The sequence below is a fragment of the Populus nigra genome, chromosome 4 (genome assembly GCF_951802175.1).
Source record: "Populus nigra chromosome 4, ddPopNigr1.1, whole genome shotgun sequence".
NCBI lineage: Eukaryota > Viridiplantae > Streptophyta > Magnoliopsida > Malpighiales > Salicaceae > Populus > Populus nigra.
In genome coordinates, this window is record NC_084855.1 from 9,948,743 (window position 1) to 9,971,498 (window position 22,756).

The following is a 22,756-nucleotide window of genomic DNA, read 5'->3' on the forward strand; positions in this document are numbered from 1 at the left end:
TATAGTTGTGCATGTTTGTTCTAAATACGGCGAGTTTAATTTGGTAATGGGAGCAAAAGTCTGTGTAACCTATTCTTTCAACTTGAGTGAATCCTTTAATGAGTAAATGAGATTTGAGTTACTTTATGGTACCATCTGCTTTATATTTAATTTTGTATACCCGTTTTGAGTCAATTTCCTGTTTATTTAGAGGTAAATGTTCAAGAGTCCAAGTTTGGTTGCTTTCTGATGCTTTGATTTCTTTTTACAAGCTGTTCTTCATTAAGCATATTTAATTACACATGAAAAAAAAGTAAACTTCATCTTGAAGTTTACCCAGGCCTCATGTCATCAAAAACACAAAAATCAAGAACGAAAATAATAACACAACTCAAGTCTTTGTTAATTTTTCCAACAGATAACAGATTGCATGTGAGGTTTTGAGCACAGAAAACATTAAAAAGTTTTGAGTTTAGGTAGCAAGGTTATGCTAACAACATGAGTAACGGGCAATCCATTTTCATTATGAATCTTAACTGGTGTGTGATTATGAACTGGTTATATATCATCTAGTAGAGTTTCTAATCCAATCATGTGGTTAAAGGCTCCATTATCAATAATCCAAGTACAAGTTGAAGAGTTTTTCTTACCAGCTGATTAGCTAAACTCAAGGAATTGCTATTGAGAAATTACATCAATTGATTGTTTGGATCCATAGTGAGTCCAGATGTAAGTGAAAAGCTTGTCACACTTGATGTAGAAATATTATTTGACATGATAATATAGGCTAAACTGTTCTTACTTGATGATGCCATCATTTATTTTATATGTTCGTTCCTTTTATTTTGCTCTATCTTGCGGCTTGATTTTCAATTTGGTGGGTATCCTACCATTTTGCAACACTCCTTTTTTGTATGACATGTATAATTACAATGCTCGCATCACAACTTCCATTAAGCTTTAACATGTCCTGAATTGATTTAGGCAACAAGGGCAGGAAGGCACGTCTCATGGAAGAAACTTGTTTTCCTTATGAATTACCATAGCTTAAACCTTACTAAGTCAATGAAAAGTCTTAGAACTAAGGATTTGGGATCATATAGTTTTGAAGTTTTTAGTTCACAGGCTCGTGTGGTATTACCCTGTGGAAATGGCTCTCCCTAAGGTCTTACCACAACTTTTTTGTTGTCTCTGTGCACGCGATGGTATTACGAAAGTCACGGGATATGACATTGAAGACCTAGGATATACCACAACTTTCATTGAATTGCACTTTTTCCAAATAGAAAAATATGGAGAGTGAGGGTTTGGTTTTGCAAGTGTTCTATCCACAAAAGAGATTTTCTTTTCTTAGCATGGAGGGTGTTTTCCATTGCTCTCCTCCATGTAAGATAGATATCTTCATCAAGAACATATGTAACAAACACAGTGTTTGAATTGTCTAAAGGATGCAAGTGATAATGAGAATTAGTATCAATGAAAGTTTGTGTTTGGAAATCAATAGAGGTTTATGACTAATTTTCTTTCCCTCCCAATTGAGTTTGGGGTGAGGTGGTGTCACTGTTTTGTACCATTATTAGGCTCTGATATCATGAGAAGCTATTGGTGCAGAGAAAAAAAAATTCACACACATTTTCATTAGTCTTGCTTTTACAGACATTAGATACAACATGACTTCAGAAATTATATATGTAAATAAAGAAAGAGATGTTGTGAAGAGGAAAGTGTTATGGTATCTACAATAAAAGAGAATTAAGAGAAAATTTAGTAGAATCTTCAATGGAAAGTAGTAACATTTTGCATGAAATATTCGACTTAAAACAATGCTATAAATTATACTTAAATTAAATATAAATATTTAATTACATCAATTGAATGCATAAGTGCATAATTTACTAACTATTATCTTAGTACAGTAAATTTCATTAAAATATCTTTCAAAATTGGAAGTTCTATCACTTAATATTCAACAAAAACAAAAATAAATCAGTTCCTACAACTTTAATTCGTTTGGTTATCTTCGTAAAATGAAAGAATTTATTTGTTTTTCATTTGGATTAGAGTAACACAAGGAAAAGAATCAGTATTTATCTTGCCAAATCAACAGGCTGGTTAGGATTGGAGAACAGAATTCTGCCTGTTAAAGTCTGCCTGCAGAAAAAGGAACTTTTAGGCTATCTTAATAAGAATAGCTTAGAGTCCATTTGGTATTGGGTCTGGAAGGCATCTATAATGCTGTTAATGGTGCAGAAAATCGCCTGCTAAAAGATGTCATTCAAGCTGTGTAATCAGGAACATTTGGGATAAATTGCTGGAAGAAGCTCTTCAAGACCCCCTAACTTGAAAATTTATGTTACTGATATTGATGTAAAGTCGAATATGCTGTTGCCTTTTGAGCTTGGTTTTTCTGCAGATGTTGTTCTTTAGCTCTGCTTTTCTGTATTCAAAACTTGTTCCTTGTATCAGGTGGGAAATTCCATGGAGGATATCAGATGGAATTATTGCCGAAAACTCGAATGCAAGCATTGTATAAATGTCCAACTCAGTATGGACAGAAACCTATCCAAAACGAACTCTTAATGGATAACCATCAACCGAAGCAAAGCATATAGCAGTACGCATGAGCACTATCAAGAACAACACAACCAACCATTTAAGAAATGGATTGCGTAAAATCAATAGCAATGGCAACATAAGAGAATCAAATTAGTTATACCCCAACCTTCATAGGAAGCGAGAAAGAGTACATTGAGTCTGTAACTTGAACAACTTCATACCAATAATTAAACAGAATTTTATAAAATGGGAGAGAAGTTTCCAAGTAGAAAACTAAAATTGAAGGAAATTGTTGCAAAGAAACAGGTCAAAGTAGTAGAACAAAAATAATAAGACGGGAATAAAAATCTAAATACGCCAGCCCCTGCTGCTACACATAGGAGATGTAAGAAAAAGAGCAAGTTGTATTATTTCACTGGGTTTCAGCGCACATCTGGCATGTGGTTGCGGTCCTGGGATTGGCATATGTGCAGTGCTGACAAGTCCAAGCTCCTCGATTACATGCCTCGCATGTCTCTGCTGAACCCGGATTCATGTAAGAACAAAACACACAAGACCATTCACCCTGAGGTGTCAAATTGTCAGCAGTTCTCCTCTTTGTTTGAGTTGTAATCTCAAGTGCAGCACCTATTGTTTTTTTGGGTGCTTTTGTCTTGTTTGGATTTGCAGAAGTCCTTGTTATAGCTGTGTAGAGATTCGAGGACCTGTCTTCAGGAGTTGTCATTCTGTTGCAGGTCTCGCCTGCTGGAACTTTTAGTCTTCTGCAGATCGAGGTTTTTTGTTGCTTCGAGGAGCTAGCCACGTCTGATAGTCCATTCTCTAATGCTGTAACCAAATTCTTAAAGTAGTTTTTGGTCACTCCTGTCAGATGGATTAACTTCAACCGAAAGTCATTGAAACTGTCAGAAAGTTCATCAGGATCAATAAATATCTTGAGTTCCCTCTCTGCACAATCATGAAACCTTTCTAAACTGGATTCCGCCTGCCCTTGCAAGTACACGAATAATTTTGCCTTAGCATCGTCATCCTCCGCTAGGTAATACCCATATGCATAGGTCCATTTCAGCACCCGTCGACATTCAACTATCTGCTGCCAGGCCTCGGTCAAGAATTCAAGCTGAGTCTCAGGTTGGCCATAGAGTTCCGAGATCTCCTTTAGATGATTGTTCCGCACCTTTCCCAAGTCTGTCAAAGCAATTTGCCTCGACTTTTCATTGGCTGCCCAGCGATCATAATAATGTTGGTATTTAAGCAACTCTTGCCGCAATGGACTACTTTCCTCAGGCTGAGGGTTTCCAACATACCTATTGCAAGAACCACCATAACCATGAACAGACCAGTCTTTTAGGCATATCCAGCAAAACATATGATAACAAGGAGTTGTGCATGACATGCGCATGCATCCCGCATTCTTCTCAATCGGTCTCTGGCAGTTGGGACAAGGCTTGGTATAAGCTTTCTTCCACGTCTCAGTTTGAGAGTCTGAACTGTTCTTCAAATTCCATTTTTCCACAGTATCACATCCTACTGGTCGATGTCTTTCCTCACAACAATGAAAGCAAAAGGAATGAGAGCACACGCAAGTAACATCAAAGTCTCCATCGCAGCCGACAAAATCAATAGCATAATCACAACCTGGAGCAGGACACCACTTTCTCCTCTTGTTGCTTTCTACATAAGACCTAGCAAGGTAACGATAGTACTTTTTCCTATCTTCCTCGAACCCCAATTCGTTAATAACATCATCACCAACAGCAGCAGCACATGTTGGTTCAGGACACCTTAGAACCAAACATCCAGGACCATCATTGATGTTTGTGTGAATGTAAAGTCCCCAGCATTCAGAACAAAAAGGATGACCACAAGTGACCGATTTAATGAAATCTTGACTATAAGATTCAAAACAAATCCCACAAGTCAGATCATCATAACTGACTTGTTTTTCTTCCGGCTTCTCCAGCAACAAGCCTACCTTTTTACGGACTCCGAATTCGTCAACAAACCAAGCATCATGTACTTTACAAACATTCCAATTGTAGTGACGAAGTAGAAGACTTGCCTCGAGTTTCGATATTGAGAGTACATCAGATAACTCTGTGATCTCATGCTCGATACATCGGCAAATATCGGCCTCTTTCAAGACGGTAAAGTTTGTTTCACTGGAGTCAGTATTGTCATCACTGGAGTAATCCGTGGGTGAGTAGTCATCGAAATCATCGAAATCGTTCATGTCAGCCATGTTGACAGAGACTCTGAGACCGCAAAGCTTTGATCAACAAGGGATTTGTACACAGGGTATATCCTATACCAAGAGTAAAAGCCGTCTGTATTCTGTAGGGCGTAAGTCAGCTGTTTATCTTTATACAAATAACCTAGGAGAACCCGAAACCAGGACGGAGAGAGGGTTTTGTTTAGTCTCCTATTATTATTAAAGTCGTTGGACTAGCGTGTGCAAATTGCAAAACTGAAAGACCAAGTCTCCTCTTTGAGTAATTAAAAAGAAAGGAATCGTGATAGTTTTTTTTATTAATAATAATACCCAATTTATATTTAAATATCAATCAAATTATATTTTGATAAATAACTTTAATAGGGTAATTTAATTATTTATATATCATCTCCCATGTTTGGGCCTATATTCAATTAAACTCAAATCACTCGTGTTTTTTCTTCTTTTTTTAGGAGTTGTTTAAAGATTGCAGTACCCCCCCGCATTTCATGATTTTTTTTAATTATTTTTTTTAATATTTTTAGATTGTTTTGAAATCAAAAATAATTTTTAAAAAATAAAAAATTATTTTAATATATTTCAAAATAAAAATAAAAAACAATTTAAAAAACAACTAACCACTCACCAAACTAGGAAGTTTTCCAATGGAATGAGGCTGTCTCTTGCATCATATACTGGGAAAGGGAGGCTAAATGGCTGTGTCTAATTTCCCACCCGTTATGGTTGGCGTTTCGACCATGACCAAAGAAATGAAATTCAAGATAGAGAAGTAACATTACAAGGAGTCAGACTTTGCTGCTAAACTAAAAGGAGGCATGTCTCCAAATTGGATCCTTTTACAGTGCACTAGGAACAAAGTTCCACTCAACCCGGTTCAATTACAGACTCCCAGTTCAACTCAAGACTCTGAAATTGGCGAATGAATCGAATATAGGGAAAACTTCGGGTGGGGGAAAAAACCAAAAAGAATGATTACAGTATGTTAGCATAGACCTATTTAAGAAGTTAAAAATTATACAACAGAACACTCTTTACAAAGTTCACATGGACGCCAGAAGCTCTCTCATTTCTGACACGGAAGGGATGCTTTCACTGGGATAGATCTTTGCAACTAGTTGTGCAAAACTCTCATACTTGTCCAAGAAATCCTTCTGTCAAATTAAGATCAAAGGTACTTTAACATTTCAGCTAATATTTTGAGGCGAAACAAAGTTTTAATTGCTTCACCATGAAGCAGAGCACAAACTGTTTGCAATAAGGGGAAGAAAAAAAAAGACTCATGTAGCCCAGCATCAACCAGTTGCAGAATGAGGAATGACCTTTAAAGGTAAGGTAAGGAAAGGAAAGAAAATAGAAGGACCAATAGCGTTCCCCTGTTTGGATGTGCAAGGGAAACACAGCAGATGAGAAGGGAATGCGGGAGTTAATAAATGTAAGATCAATTACTATATTATAAAACTATTCTTAACGAGGGGGACAATTCCTCTTTAATTTCATGCTAAGGGTATTTGTTTCATTGAAGAATCTTAACAACCCTCACCAACCGCAGTGGGAGATTGATGATTTCTACTATTTGAGGGTTTTCTACCCTCAAAGTGCCCACCTTCCTCTATCAAAAATGAGAATCAAAAAAGGTTTGGGGGTTCTAAACCCACCTTTCCCTTCCATTACCCCCAAAACGCCTAAAGAACTTAAGTTGAGTTTCCATTTTTAGGTTAATAAATGCTTTGCCCGTGACTCAAATTCCTTGGCAGGTTACTTCATGCTTTGCTCATAACTCAAATTCTTTGTTGATCAAGAAATTTGCAATGTCAAACACCCATTACTTACCAACTAACTTTCAAGAAACATTCAAGACAGAATCCTTATATTAAGGAAGTGAATTACCTTGCACTTATCCCACAAAGAAGGCAACAGTTCTTCTGAAGTGAAGTTCTTCTGTAACCTCTTATACATTGCACTAATAGACTTGTCAACCTGTTGCAGAACAACCATGTTATTACAACACTAGCTTTGAAACCAGACTCCAGAGACAAACAGACTATTGTGAATGCATTAACGACTTACCCCAGATAAACTAGATTTTAACATCTTCCGGAGATCCATTTTGACAATCCAAGCTGAAAAGGGATCTAAAAGGAACAAAATAAAAGGCAATGACATTTCAGTGCTTAAACAATTTGAACTGACACTTCATAAACCTTGGAGAAATATTGACAGTGATGTGATAGTATGACTTCTAGCAGTTATTTGCTGGCATCATGTTAATATCAATTGCATCCATGTAACTGGCAAAAAGAACAGCAATTCTTAAGCTAACCAGCATAGACTTGTAGAGTTGCACACCAATATTTGATTATGGCTGCAGGGCACACAGGTTGCCCAACAAAGGCAAAAAGAAAAGGAGAAAAGATTTAAAAAGTCATGGTTTCATTCTGTTTATCATTGTTTTGATGAATGAATTAGTATCTTCTATCTTAATGCGAATCATGTAAAAAATACAAACAAAGAAACAAAGAGCAGAAAAGAAGGTATCACACTATATCCTATCTTCAATAGAAGTTCATAACAAACTCTGGGAAGCTAATATGGTGGGGTGTTCTTCTAATCAACAACCATGGATGTCATTTGATCATCCCAAACTAACCTCTTCTGGTGTTATGGTGAACATCAAATCCTCAATCTTGCGAGTAAACTGGAAAAGTTTTTCAAATTGCTGCAGAAAGCAAACTTAATGAGGAAAAGAACCTTCAAAATATTAAGGTTAAACTCATTGATGGTTCAGCAAATATTTGCAACCAGAAAGACCACATTGCAATAATAGACCCACAAAAAAGAACCCAGAATAGGATTGCTTACATAGAGAATAATCATGCTGATATGACGTGTACAAGCTTGTTCATAAGCTTCGCTTGCCTGGTGATAAAATTTGGCTAAAGTTGGCACGACATTGGCAAGGTCATACAAGCTGCAAGCAACTGTTTCTAATCAGCAGACTTGTTGATGAAGAAGAAAATTATTTTTTTTTCCAGAATCAGGATTATTCAAAGAACTTGGGGAAGATTCAAAGATATGAGAGGAAAGACAAAAAAGAATACCTATTTTGAAATGCAGCATAGTTTTCTAAAAGGAAAACATCTGCATATTTTGGATCTGTTTGTGCAATTTTCTCCAAAGTCACAAACATTATGCTAACCTGTCAAATAACCTCCCAGATGTAAAACTCACTTGTACTAAATAGGGGGGCAATAAAAAATAATACCAAACCGTCTGACAAAAAGCAAAAAAAATAAAAACGTTTAAGAAAAGACTACTCACAAATTGTGTGCGCTTGATCAGCCAAATCCCTAGATTGTCCCTGGATATACTGCTCCATACGAGTTGCAAGAGTTGCAAATCTATGCAAGACAAGGTTGAGTCATTTTGTAAGATGCAAAATCAAAGTTTGACCAATGTTACATACATTGCACGTAATGCATAAACTTGCAAAATTATTGCCAGGTTTAGGCGTTATTAGTTTAATATTACTTTAAAACACAGCTCCAGTTGTCAATCATAAACCTAAGCAGGCAAGCATATCCTATCTCAAACTCAGTAAAATATGCAAGTCAATTATAGCCACTGGCAAGAGGTAAGTGTCATACTTGAGTAGTGAACACAGAAGCAATGAGCATAATAAAAACAGTTCTAATCAAATTGTCAAGTGGAACAACTATCATTAAAGTAGTGTATTCTGATCATTTCACAGCAAATGTTAGCTAGATGGTCAGTGTCTGTTAGTGTGCACATTTAGAATCTTCTTAGGACATATTATACACTCGCATCTTAATTTGACTGAAAAGATGCAAGTTCACCCAGAACAACGTGAGTCAAGTTCACCCAGATCTGAATTACCTTGGGATGTAGGATAAAACCCCCATCTGCCGCACATTACGGTCATTTCTTTCAATTTGGTGGCAAGCTTCATCAACAAACTGCAATATAGATATCCAGGTAAACAAGCTAGTTCAAGAAGCTTGGAATGTGTATGGATATCACATAGTTTATGTTAAATGTTAAGTACATACACGATTGAATTGCACAGAAATTCTGGACTCTATGTCACCAAGCAAGAGACGCACAAATCCTGCAGCATCAGCTTTCTGACCAGAGAGATAGCGCTCTGTAATCCCATGCATCGATATGCTGCGCAGAGGATCTATCTTGTATGCCCAATCAACCACAGCATAAAAATCTTCCTAAAAATTCATGACCCTCCACAAGTTAGCACTGAGAGATTATAGTAGTATTGAAAATTAAGTGATGCACTCAAATACACCTAGCTAATAAACAATAAAATAACAATAAAAAGAGGGTGAGGAGAGGATGCTGAGAAACACCTAAGAACAATAAGAAAAGTTTGAGCAGCACATACATGCATTCATTCAAAAAATACACATGCATATTCAAGGGTATAGATCTAAAACGTGTGTAAGTATGCATGCAAGAATGCATACACGCATACAAGGAACAATGCAATGTATACATTACTTGGATTCCATTAAGCAAATCCTGAAGAGATTCATTTAGTGCTGCCAGATCTGCAGAATTTTTACCTACAAAATCACATTTTAACTTCTAGAAATGAAAGTGGTTCCATATCAAACATCTATGCAAATTGAAATGGAATGAGTGATCTAAGAAGCATTACCAGCTTTGCCATCATTCTCATCAATGTCCATGATACCCAAATCATCATTGTCATTGGCATCATTGTAACCACCTTTATTACCATTAGCTACACCTCCTGGGGGAACAAGTGCAGGAACCTCGAAGCACATGAAGTGTGCAAAAAAAGAACTCTGCAGTTTGAATCACAAAGCAACATATCAATCATAGAAGAAGCAATAAAATTAACAATTTCCAACATATGCATGCAGAAAATTTGACCTCATCTACAAGGAGTGGGATAAATATTGTCAGCTTTTGGCATAAGCCTCAGAAACTGCAGATGTATCTGCATTATGTGAACTATGACTTGAGCCTGCAGAAGCTTCCAACCAGACAGTTGGATTTCTTGATGCTTTTGTACTGGCACGGAGCTCATTAGCAAATTCACGAGTCTGCAAATGAATAAGATAACTCTTAAAACTATATATTTGAAATACAATGCAAACAAAAATAATAACTAAAAAAAATTATAATAACAGAACAAACTAAGTGAAAATGGCACCACTAAAACCAAATAAAATCATAAACAGTGAAGTAAAAACTACATGTTTGGTCAATGAAAAGATTGTGGCCTGACCTCCCGACGAAGAAGCAGATTAAGGGAGCTACAATATGCTTTCCTCAAAGGACCCAAGCAGTTCTTATCAAGGCTCTGACAACAGAAACAGGGAATTATTAGTTAAAGAAAAAATTTGAGAGACTGAACACATGTAAACTTTTGAGATTTATGACAAAGGTTTGTAATAAACCTTTAGATGCTGTAGAAGGCGAGCGTATGTCCTGCATTTGTACCTTAAGTCAGCATGGTCAGGCCTCTTTAACTGTCCACGCTGTTTCATGCAAAGTACACAAGCAAATATTAGAATTCCAAGACCCGATACTTGTCCTTGTAATCTGTATGAAAACAACAGAAAGCTGAAAATACTTGTGAAAAGTAACTCTTGTCGCTTATCATGAAATCCACCAAACTTGCAAAGTAGTTCCTCAAGAACTCAGAAGCTCTCCTGACAAACATAGTTTTTAATTTTTCAAGTTCTGTGCGCTTTTCTTTAACCTGTAAGAACATAATCCACTGTTTTAGAAAGAGACAATACACTAAATATACTCACATTAACAGATAACTCCATCATCTAGCTCCATCCTAAAATCTGAATTCAGAAAATATATATATATATATATCCAACTGATTAGAGTCATTCAATTCATGTTCTTGGGCTTTTATAGGAAAACATAAAGATCATGTCATTGACAGTTGAAAAGAGAATTGTCAAGTATGGGTACCGTGTATTCAGGATACCATTTAGACATTGATGACTAATCAGCAAAAAAAATATTAATGGAAAAAAAGTCATACATCTAGATGCATAACTGAATATTCTCTCACAATCTTTTTAACAACCTAGTTTATCATTTTGTAGGTAGAAAAAATCAGGGAGAAGGCACAGAGCATACAGCAGCGCATATTTGCATAGCTTGGATCCAAATTAGGCACCTGAAGTCCACGTAAAGCACCAGTTAACCACTCACATGCTTCAATGTTTTGAAGCATGTGAGCCTCATCAAATGAACCTCCTGTTAGACATGCTGCATACTACAACCAACAATAGCGTGATTAGAGGATGGGAAATTTGAACACATTGCCATAAAAGTGATAAGTTGACATGAAAGTGACGAAAAACATACTTCAGAAGGGACCTGCAGTCGTTCAAGTAGCTTATCAAGTTCTTCAATGAGTGATACATTATTTACAGACTGCATCTCCAATTTGTTATTGCGGGTTTCTATCTGGATATCATAAAATGAATAATCATACAGCTTCAGATAAAGATGCAAGGCATGTGTTGAATATATGCATAGATCCATAATGTATGTCATAATAGGAAATTTGAGATATTCATTTGAAGCAGACTTGCAAAAGTAATGAAAACATTAAGATGCAAGTTGAACACTTTCTTCTTATAGCCTACACATTTTTTCCTAAAATACCAACAAGGCATGTACAACAAAAATGTGGGGAACCAGGAGAAATGCCATAGCAACCCTAATTAGGAACAGTTCAATGTCAGCAAGCACTTACTGATTCAATGTCTTCTCTCATATGTCTAAGTTTCACGTTGAAAATGCCTAACCACTCATCCATGTCATCAACACAATATGTTGCAGCTTCAAGCCCTTGCAACACCTGAAAGGGCCAAATATCAATTCAGACTAGCAAGAGCTGCCACTATTACACAACTCCACAGGATGTGGCGAAGCACACAATGGACTAATGAACAAGCTTAATCTTCAAAAAGTATAATACACATCAAGAGGTAAAGTGAAAAAAACCTCTGCTAGAGAGAAACTGCAATAAACCCATACACAAAATCACAGCCTTTGCGGAAGTACCTCTTCTATTAAAGGTTCACTTTCTAAAATGGCATGCACATTTGCAGCTTCCAGAGCAAGAAGCTCACGCTTCAACCTTTCTGAAAACACCTCTGCTTCACCAATTCCCATTAAATAACTGCATGGTATTGTATAATTGAAAGAATCAAGTGGGTTAAAAAATTAAAAACAAAGGGTGGCACAAAAGAGTTACAATTGTTTGTCATTATTTTCATACAGGAGATGTCTTCAATTCCAAGAAAAAAAATCATATTTAGCATTAACAAAAAAAAAGGAACAGGCAGACTTTCACAGAACCTACTCACGGTAACCTTAAATGAGAATGCTATTTTGGTTGTGTTGTGAGATCAAGGAGGATAGTTATGAAAAAATTATAGGTAGCTTCAACACAAACAGAAGTCAAATGGATGGGGGTCATAGCCAGCATGGGCCATTTATTGCACAGTAACGAGCAATTTTCTGATGTAAATTAAGTTTGGATTTTTTAAATGAAAACTTTGGAAGTCTTTCAAACAAATGAAAAATCTAGGGATGGATCCCCTCCCCGTGTCATGAAACTTTCGAGGGTGAAAGTGTAGACTGTAAATCATGGGTAAATTAAAGGATGTTTGCATATCAGTCAGACACTGAGGCACCTCAATGAAAAATATTCAGATAAACAGACTGAAAACATGCTGTTCATATTCCTTTTCCTCCTTTTGCTAAAACCTTTCCGAGAATAGTGCTATTTAGCCAAAAATATGTGTCAACTCTCAACCTGACTGAAAAGCTTTGCAGTAATGAAAGGAAAGACTTACTTGCCAAGAAGAGCCTCCATGTCCTCCTCCTCCGCTTGGGAGACAAGTTCCCTTTCAACAGTCACTTTCTGTGACAGTAGCTGCAACAGGCACTCCGTCTTGCTGATTAGTTTGCTTGGGAACTGCGGGTGTATTTTCCTTTTTTAAAGTAATAAATCATAATTAGTTAGAGAACTAAGTCATGCACCATGATCTAAGATAACCAAGCACTTCATTAACTGAGTTCAGACTGCATACTGTTGAGACCAGCGTGGACTTCAATTCAATCTCACCAAATAACACCCAAAATGTGAAATATTGTTGTCCCAATTTGATTATAGATTATGGCATTCAAAACACAGTTTCCAGAAAGTTGATTCACAGAAAAATGACTAGCAGCATTACTGATTCAATGGACAAGAAAACTGAAAAGTGCACTTCAAGTAGGATAATCATATACAATGATAAAATTCAATAATACTCAAGATGGAGAAGTAGCCAATCATAACTCTTAAAACAGATAAATAGAGAAGTAGAAAACCATCTATCACACCTTAGCCCAAAGTGCCATCTCCACAACATCTATGCCAACAACTTTTGGAAGACGGCCAAGGACATCTTTGCAGATGTTTAAGATGCAAAATAAAAGGCGGTTCCTTCGGACCAAAAAAGAAAAGGAAATGTGCTAGCTAGTTAGAAAAATAAGTTCGAAAAAAATCAGTATTAATCTTGAATTGTTTAATCATTCCTCATTAAGTGTAAAAAAAAAAAGAGCAGAAGATGAAGTGGGTGGTGAAACAACATTGCTTACCTATCATCAATATTGCGCATAGTCCATTGCGGTGGAGTAACACTCTGGCTTCTAAGGTTATCAAATCCCTGTAAGAAGTTCAGTCAGAAAAGGAAACTAAAAAAGTTTCTCATTATCTCCAGAAGTGCTTCTTTAATCCAGATAGTGGGTAAACAAGAGGCACTGATGCAATAAATGCTGAAGCATACCAGGGTAAACGAGCATCCACTGGGATCATTAGCTATAACCTCCACTTTGGAAAGATGCTTGAGTTTGTATAACTTTGCTGGCTGCATAATCAAGTGAATACACGAGCTTAAGACATGCATTTAAGCTTGTGAATTAAATCAGTAAAGATGTCATCACATACAACATTTCTATGTGAGAAGTTAAATTAATTTCTGATCCAAAACCAAATAGGGTTCACAAATTTATATCACCTCAACCCAACAGCATAAGAAAGTAAAACAGACATTAAAAAAAAAGTGAATATTATCTCAAGTACTCCTCCAGTTGAATATTTTAGCACTCGAAGAAAGGCTTTCGTCCTCTGACCCTTAGATTTTGCTGCAAAAAAAAACAGTCGCTTTCAATTCCATAACAGCTAAATGAAATTAAAATGAGAGAAAGAGGGGATTGGCTTTGGCTTACTGGAGAGAGCAAGAACCCTAGGTTTGGCCATGTGACGTCCTAATTTCCCAGATTTGCCCCAGATCCCATGGCTCTTGGCAACACGGATCGACAATACGATCTTCTGTTTTGTGCCTTCAATTGCTGCCTCGCAGGCTCTCCTTAGCTCCTCGTCATCGGCGCTCGATTTCGCCATTTCTCCCCTCCCCTCTTCTCGTTGATTTTACTTTCTTTCACTTGCTTAGCTCGCTACCCAGAGATTTTCCCAGTGATTAATTATTGTTTTGTTTTTAATAATAATAATAAGAATTAATTGTTTGTTTGTTCTTCACACTCTAGGCATGGTACTCCAGTTCTGTTCTCGCCTCCCATCACCAAGTCCCTTTGGGTTGGGCTTAGGTCCGATGTTTGGGGGGGGGGGGGCGGCGCTGTGATGGATAGTGGACGTTCGTCAACAGACAACTCTTACTAATATTTACTAGTTCCGATCAACAGTCGATGTTAGATGAGCATTCCATTCATCTATTCTGTTTGCAAATGTGACTGAAAATGGTCAATTGGTTATTATTTCTCCAATGCCTATGGAATTGCATCTTGTCTACCAAGCAAAAAAAAAAAAAAGCGTTTACATTTGACTTGTTAGAATACCATTCTAACGATTCTGCCTCATCCTGGAATATTTGAATGAGATCGATCTGGAAACCTAAGCTGAAGCTGAAGCTTCACATGGTATGTTCCACCGACGTCAGTGGGCTGTGGATCCGTCTGTGCAAAAACAGCGAGACCTCGAGCAAATGCGAATGACCCAGTTCCACCAACCACCGTGAGTTCTTCTCTGTCTTTATGCTCTACATGCTTGGCCTGCACACTGAGGCTGCCTGAGTAATCAGGTGTATCAAATGTGAGGTAGATAATATTGAAACCTGAATACGCAAAATGTTCTATTGGAATTATGAAGCCTTGAGCTTTTCCTATGACCCGTGAAGTGTTTTCGAGCCCTTCTGTGAGCTTACGATGAAAGATGAATGCTCCAGCTTCGGATCTTACCGCTGGCTGAACATCAGAACTCGAGATTTGAGGTTGCTGGATGTACAATGACAGGGCCAGCCAAGGCCTAGGCCTAGGCCTTGTCGAGTTATCAGATTGATTTTTATCATGAGGGACTGGTGAGATCAAAGCCAGGAGAAGGACTGTCAGTAATGCTAAAGAAACTGCAGTGCAGAGTATGATCCGACACCGCATCATGCACGCAACCTTCTTGGCTCTTTGAAATATGTTAGCCTTGAATGTGCTCTTAAGAGGACCTGTCTGAAGCATGCCTTGATTTGGAAGATGCAGCTCCTTATCACAGATTTTGTAGCCACCTAATCCACATCTTCAGACCCGTTCCTAATCCAACATGCCATGAATGTCGAGAGTACCAACTCCATTTGCGAGCTAACCGATACCTTTAAATATAATTAAAGAGCTAACATATTTCTGCTGGCTACGTTTTGATGAAGATTGTAAATTTTAATCTCCTAGCTTTTACCAGCTCTGTGTACACAATCGAGTATATTCACTCTGGAGTTGAAGAAATGCGCAATGAAAGAAGGAATGGTATTGCCATATGGATAAAGAACGAGTACCCAAATTGTACACAACGCATGTTATTATCTTATCTAAAGGTTCGAATCTTGTGTATGAAAAGAAATTCTTATAAATAAAATTAATTAATCACACTAAACTATGGTTAAATCAATGTAGTCACAACAATGAAACATATTCATTGATTTTGCATAGTTTTTTTTTATTATTATTCTTCATCGATTCAATCTTTTTTTAAAAAAAAAATTTATTTTTAATTTTATCCTTAATATTTAAGTTATTTTAAAAATTATATTTTATGATTTTTTTATTTTATTTTGTTAGGTTAAATATTGATCTCATGAATTTAGTTTTTTTTTTTTTTGCATTTCCAACCTTTATATTAGATTTATTGGAAGTGAGGTTCATATTTCTTCTCGATTATTTTCTATAAATTTATCTTATCTCGATCTCATAATCTAAATCAAGAGTTTAATAAGTTAACTCGGGATAGACTTGTCTTTTTTTGTACACTTTTTTTAAGAATTTATCTCGATCTCATAATCGAACCTTCAACATTCATCTTTTAATATTGGGTTGATTAGAAATTAGGATTCGTAATTGTTTTTCAAATTTATTTAAATGGCATTATCCTAATCTCGTGAATCATTTCTTAATTTAATATTTTTTAACTTGAATTGCATAATTGTTTTTAATTTGTTTTCTATGAAGTTTTTTAATTTCATGACTCGGTTTTTTTTTTAATTTTATTCCCCAATAATTTTTTATATGTATAATTATTTTATTGTCATGATTCAAATAACAGGTTTATAATTAAGATCACGGGTTTAACATATTAATTCAGATTAAATTGAAATTAACTTGAATTGAAATTAAGGTAGAATGTGGGCAATAGCTAAAAAAAAAATAAAATAGAAAGAAACAAAGTAGAAAAATGATGAAGAATCTTGAGCCGTTTAAAAAAGAATGATCAGGTTTGTTGTTATTTTTATTGATTGATGCTTTCCTAAAATGAGAATTTTTGCTTTTTTAATGATAAATTGAAAATATATTAAAATAAATACTTTAAAATTTATTTTTTAAATCAACGTATGAAAACAATCAAAATTATTTTATCTGCTTACACTTTAAATACATATTCAAAATTAAAAATACTCATTTTTATTAAAAAAATACAAAAAAAATGATAGTACTGTTAAGATGTTTTTTTATTTTTAGCATGAAGAAAATGGTACTTTAAGGAGCAGAGTTAATTTTTTTTCAATAATTGTTTCTAACGTGGGAAAACAATGATTGCAGACGACACTGCACCCCAGAAGAACTTCCATTGAATGGTGTGCCAAGCGATAATACTGGAAAGTCACCATTCCCGTACAGGATTCTTGCCTCGAAGAAATAGCGTCTAGGGGAAGCTGACCACGGTCAATTCCACAAGTTTTTCAGTTTTACAGGGACCTTTGAGTCATTTCCTTGAGCATCAAGTCTCCATCCCCCTGGATGCACACAAGTTACAAACAAAAAGCAAAAGGCTTGAAAGCAAGAAGCCAAATAACTATACAAGGCAAAATGGGTTCCCGGGGTGACCATCTGTTCGTCATTTGTGTGTGCGCCCGCACTCCTTTCCAATCATCTCCTTGACAAAACACAATTCCAGTTTCTTGAGAGTTCAAACAATTAAAGTACTGCAAACATGCACACCTGCAGCATCCAATAAGATACAAGGAAATAAAAATTGACCTGTGTCATAGAGCAAGCCTTCTGTCACATAATGTTTGGGAGCGAAAATAGCTAAGTAAACACAATATCTCTACCTGCCAAGTAAACGCAGCAACTGTGCAAGAAAAAGAAGAGCAGAGAGAGAGGGCACTTACGAACCAACTAATCGACTTCCTTTCTCAAGATTGAATAGTAGCTAAATTAAACTGGCTAAGAACCAGAGATAAGAATTTAAAAGGCTCAACTATCACTCACTTGTATTTGGAAAATCACCATATTGCTTGAAAACAATTGGGCGAAAAGCTTATATTGTTAACAAGCACTCTGTAAGAGAGTACGAGACTCAACCACCATCTAGTGGTTCTTCAAAATCAAAAAGTGAAGCAACATAATCCAGCTGTTAAATATCACTATAGCTAGATGCTTCATCCATGTCCATCTGTTCTAGCTAGATGCTTCATCAATGTTCATCTATTCACAAACACCAGAGCCAAAAAATAAATGAAAAAAAGAATAGAATAAACAAAATATCAAGGACAAATTTATTCAATGCGAAACTGACTTCCGGCGAAAAAGTTCACAACCTTGAAAGAAGATTTATTAGAATAAAAAAGCAGACCCAAGCTTTTTTACCTTAGTTTGGGAAGGTTAGCATCACCAAGAGGAAAATGAACTGCAGTCAAGAAACCCAACCAAAACCTACTCGACCCTGACTAACTAGGGGCTTGAAAGGTGCCTTTTGCCAAAAAACCAGAGAACAATACGATGAATGCAGAGCACAATGTAGCATTCTGCACAAATTTGCATGCCCATAACTGCAAATGAGAACGACACTTTCATCTAATTCCAAAACCAAACAGATCTTAGAAGGCATTGAAAATTGTTCCACCATGCATCTCTATTATCTAAACTCATCTGATTAGAGTTAGACTGCTTTATACCCTTTAATCAATCCCACCAACCAAGGAACAAAACCTTCATTGAAATGCTCTCTGGCCTGCAGGATACTGCAGTTAAAGAGAGTGCAAGGCTTGATAATGGCAAAAGCTTGCTTTTTTCCTGTCTTAACAGGAAAAGGAAGCAACAAGCATCTTATACATGAAAACCCAACTTCCATAGCCTGTCGAGGTTCTTCAAGCTTATATTTTAAACTCGGAAGCTAAGCAAATTCAAACAAAAATTTCCGGATTTAACCGTCTCTCTCGAAAACTCACCCAGCAGGGAGTTGAACTTTGGAATCGAGAATTGAATGTTTGCAACGATGCACCAAGCACTCATACGATGTTAATGCAACAAAGATAAATTATCAGTTGATAACATCATCTGAAGCCTCGCTGATTTACATAGAACCAGCTTTTACGTGTGAAGCAAGTGGAGGAAGACAAATTCAGCTTTTATGTCTCTACTAGACTTAATGAACCCAACGTAATAGGGAATATTTTTTTTCTAAAAAGCAAGGAAAGTTTATTCTAAATTCCGATAAAATATAGTTAAGAGAATCAAGTTATTAACAAAGCAAAAGAGATGGAATAGCTATATGATGCATGCAGCGTGATCAAATGCAATTATATCATCATATGCATCTCTCCTCCTTACCCCGGGCTTGAGACCGGCTGTGAGCCATGCATAGGGCCCACAGGCGGAGTTACATGCATACAACCACACACAGAGCAGCATGCATAGAAAAGCAAACTCTAGCAAACAACCAAAGACCCATAATAAAAGAAACGAAATCAATCCAGCCCAAGTAACAATGAAGCAATAAAATAAAACCCTGCAAAGTGCCCTTGAAATAATACTGAGCTGCATAATTCTTCAAACTCTAGCTCGCCCCATAATCACACTTGGACAAATAAATGATGGCATCACCACAATCCGAACAGAACCAAAAGTCAAGCACACTGCAAACCAAGCATATGCATCAAGATTATCACACAAAACACATCATGCAGCAGCCATGGACAATCAGCAATTTTGACCCCAACAGCTTCATTTCCAACACTCACAACGCGGGAGATGCCAACAGATTCCAAGAGTCATATAACCATCTGGTGAGGAAACATGTTTTGCATAAATGACTTGACACTTTTGCTTGACTAACAAACTGGTAATCATCCCTTGCAATCAAAAGCAATCTTGATACAAACCAAGGCCAAGAGATAAAATTCAGTAACCACAGCTATTACCACATAAGCAACCACTTTAGCAGGACATCAGCCAAACTACAGAGATCCCACTAACCAAAGTGAAGTGCACCAAATTGATAAGAATTTTGAAGACAAAATCACGTACCAATCCCTGAAAAAGGACATGTCAAAGCTACTCCACATAATATTTGGAAAAGGTATCCATCAAAAACTCCAACAGTCGAGTAAACACCACCAATTTATGCAGAGACAATAGGAAATACGAATTAACCCTCTAGAAGCCAGTCCTAGAAAAAACAATAGGCAACTGATAAAAATTTCAAACGCTCCATTGGTGTGTTCTGCTTTTAAGCTGAATCTCCTTCTTGTTCTGGAAGCAGGGAGAAAGTCTTTTTCCTTGCTTTTTACCTTTCGTATTCAGAACTGACAATCAGATGAAAAAAATGTGATCTTTGTTGTCTAATAGAACAAACACTAATACCTTAATCACGTCAGTCAAGATTCAATCTGTTTATCACAGTGCTTCTCTAATTGCTCAAGACATCTCTTTTCAACTGAGCAACAAAAGATCATTTAATTCACTTTTTAGTAAAATAGTGAATTCCAGGAACCAAGACAGCACAACAAAATTGTATTCAGAAAGTAGAGGCTGCTACGTGCATCAAATATCTTTGGCCAGTAAGTGCAGAAAGAACCAACTACTTCTAGTACAGAACAGACCAAAAAACACTTCACAAGAATATCCGAAACTAGACCCACCATCTACTCATCCCAAAAATCACCAAACAAAGCACCATATCCAAACAATTTATGAGAGGAAAAAGGCCGGTGTTGCATACCACAAGCTTCATTCTGTGTTTAATCTGTTCTCTCACAAAGCTCGTGCACCAAGAAACATAAGCATAAGAACAAGAAATTCTTCCAACACTTTCATACAAGTACTTGCAGGTATCCCAATAAGAAGCTGATCAGTCAACCACAATCAACAACGAAGCACAAGCAATTTTGGAGGAAAGAATATAGCCTGAAGAAAATTCATATAGGAAGACAAAGCAATGCCAGGAATAAAGGACTCTTAATTCACCTAAATTCACTTGAGCTTTGTCCAGACTGCAAAACAGAAGGGCAAGTAAATTTGAGAGAAAAATAGAAGGAAAAAAGAGAGCAACCAGAACTCACTTGTCAGTAAGATCAAAAGCAATATACTTCCTTGTATATGTAAAACCCCGAAAAAGCAAACATAAAACCAATCTTAGCCTATCAAATTCGTAACACTTAAAGGACTCCTGCAAAAATGAGTAAACAAACTCAAACGCTATGTTCAAAAAAATTTAATCTGTGAGATGAATGCGGGGAAAAATCCTCATAAATTGTAGTCTTACTCGATGCAATTATTTATGGAACTGTAAAAAAAAAAGGGGAAAAAAAGGACATGGATGAATATCAGTTCAGAAGTTGAACAAAAAACCAGGCATAACCTAAAGAACAGGAAAAAGCTTAGATATGTTGTGAGAAGTTGAAACAGAAGATTTTCATTAAAATTAATTAAGACATGAAAACTGAGGAGACAGTACATTGCAAGTTCTTGCGAAATTCCTCAACTTCAAAAACATTTGTGATGAACAAAAAAAGAAAATATACAAAAAAGAAATGATGCAAGGATAAAGTTTATATGTAAAGGAATAACATGTCACGAAATAGGTTCAATTTTTTTTCCATAATAAGCCTTAGAAAACTCCACTTGACTAATAATTACCCGGCTTCTATTGGTTCATACTTGGCTGATAACACTTGACAGGATCTCTTTGAAAAAAATGCACAAACAGACCTCCATCTGAGAGTATAAAAAATCAAAATGACAATTAAAGAAGCAGTCGGTGCTTTGCTAGTTGTGAACCCTATCATCATTTGATTGCGAAACAAATAATGTAAATCTTGTAAACACCAGGATAAACAATCAAAGCATGAACGAAAAAGCTGTTGTAGATAATACAATTAGCAACAACAACAATCAAAAGCCAGAAGAGCACTCCTTGGTGGATCTTGCCTGGTATTCATTTAATTAAGAGAACCCAATAGATCCTACAAAAAATGCAAACAGACTTGGACTCTATTTTTTTAAAGAGTCAGATTCAAAATGGTAATTAAAATGCAAAAACAATTGTGAACAAATATTTTAGGAATTTGCAGCTTCTGAAAGCAAAATAAGAAAGGAACAAAGTTAGAATTATCTAGCTGGAAAAATTGTGGGAGACAGAAAAGAAGAAACCTCAAAAAAATGCCCAAAGGAGAACTGCTGTAGCAAGTCAAGTGAGAATGATCTCCCATTCGACATTTAAAGAGACGCTACAGAAACAAAGTACAGCTCCTTAACTCTTCAAAGAAGCTAGAATTCTAGAGAAACCAATAAAATGATTAATTGACTATTTGGTGTCTCGTATAAGTCATCAAAACATCATTAAATTACCCATATCATAAAATAATCCATCAGCTGCAGTCCATGTAAATTACTAAATGATACCCTGAAAAAAAAAAGTACAACCAAATCTTAAGCTGAAAACTACAATTCAAAGGAAAAAACACATGCTGGCACCACAATCAGAGAAAACGTGAATAATATAAATAGTTTTAATGTCGCCCACTGTTCACTCTTAGCATAAATTCATTTTAAAATGAGACAGTAATATGTCAGCTAAAATTGCAAAAAGTAATGATAAAAGAAAGAAAAAAGAGCAAGAAAAAGCATGACTAGAGTGCGGATAAGAGTCAAAAAAGCATCAACAAATTATTCCAGCATGGAACACCCTCCTATTACTGCTAGCTCTATGGAACAAGCAGAAATCACATGGAACAAGGAAAGATAGACCAGACACTCACAATTTTGATGCCTTGACAAAAAAAAAACAAAAAATAGGTACTCCCTAGTTAATTGGAGTCCAAGCATGTTCATTGATAAATTTAGAAAGATACTAGAAAAACTTCCAATTCAAGGTCAAACACCAGTTACATATATGATCTCAGATCAAAATGGAAGTACTTAAGACAGCAAACCAAAAACTTAGTTCACTACAAATTTGCGAGCATCAAACAAAAGACTCGAAAAGTTAAAAATCCCTGCTCCTGAAATAACACACAAACTTAAGACTAAAATATAACAAGCAAGTAACTATATGGAACAATACCTGGCTTAAATCTGGTTCATTCGTTCCTTAACAAACAAGAATAATCATGGAAAAACAAATAAAGG

The 22,756-nt window shown here is 36.1% G+C and overlaps 2 protein-coding genes and 1 pseudogene across 2 annotated transcripts; all 3 read right to left on the reverse strand.

Moving 5' to 3' along the window:
- Positions 1-2,664: 2,664 nt before the first annotated feature.
- LOC133692164 (probable E3 ubiquitin-protein ligase ARI8) lies at positions 2,665-5,010 on the reverse strand. Its single transcript, XM_062112902.1, has one exon. The coding sequence runs from the start codon at positions 4,772-4,774 to the stop codon at positions 2,948-2,950; it is 1,827 nt and encodes a 608-aa protein (XP_061968886.1). The 5' UTR covers positions 4,775-5,010; the 3' UTR covers positions 2,665-2,947.
- Positions 5,011-5,535: 525 nt separating this feature from the next.
- LOC133692166 (exocyst complex component SEC3A-like) lies at positions 5,536-14,482 on the reverse strand (annotated as a pseudogene).
- A 117-nt stretch (positions 14,483-14,599) lies between these two features.
- On the reverse strand, positions 14,600-15,679 carry LOC133692165 (pterocarpan synthase 1). Its single transcript, XM_062112903.1, has one exon. It carries the CDS (start codon positions 15,374-15,376, stop codon positions 14,726-14,728), a length of 651 nt encoding a protein of 216 aa, XP_061968887.1. The 5' UTR covers positions 15,377-15,679; the 3' UTR covers positions 14,600-14,725.
- Positions 15,680-22,756: the final 7,077 nt, after the last annotated feature.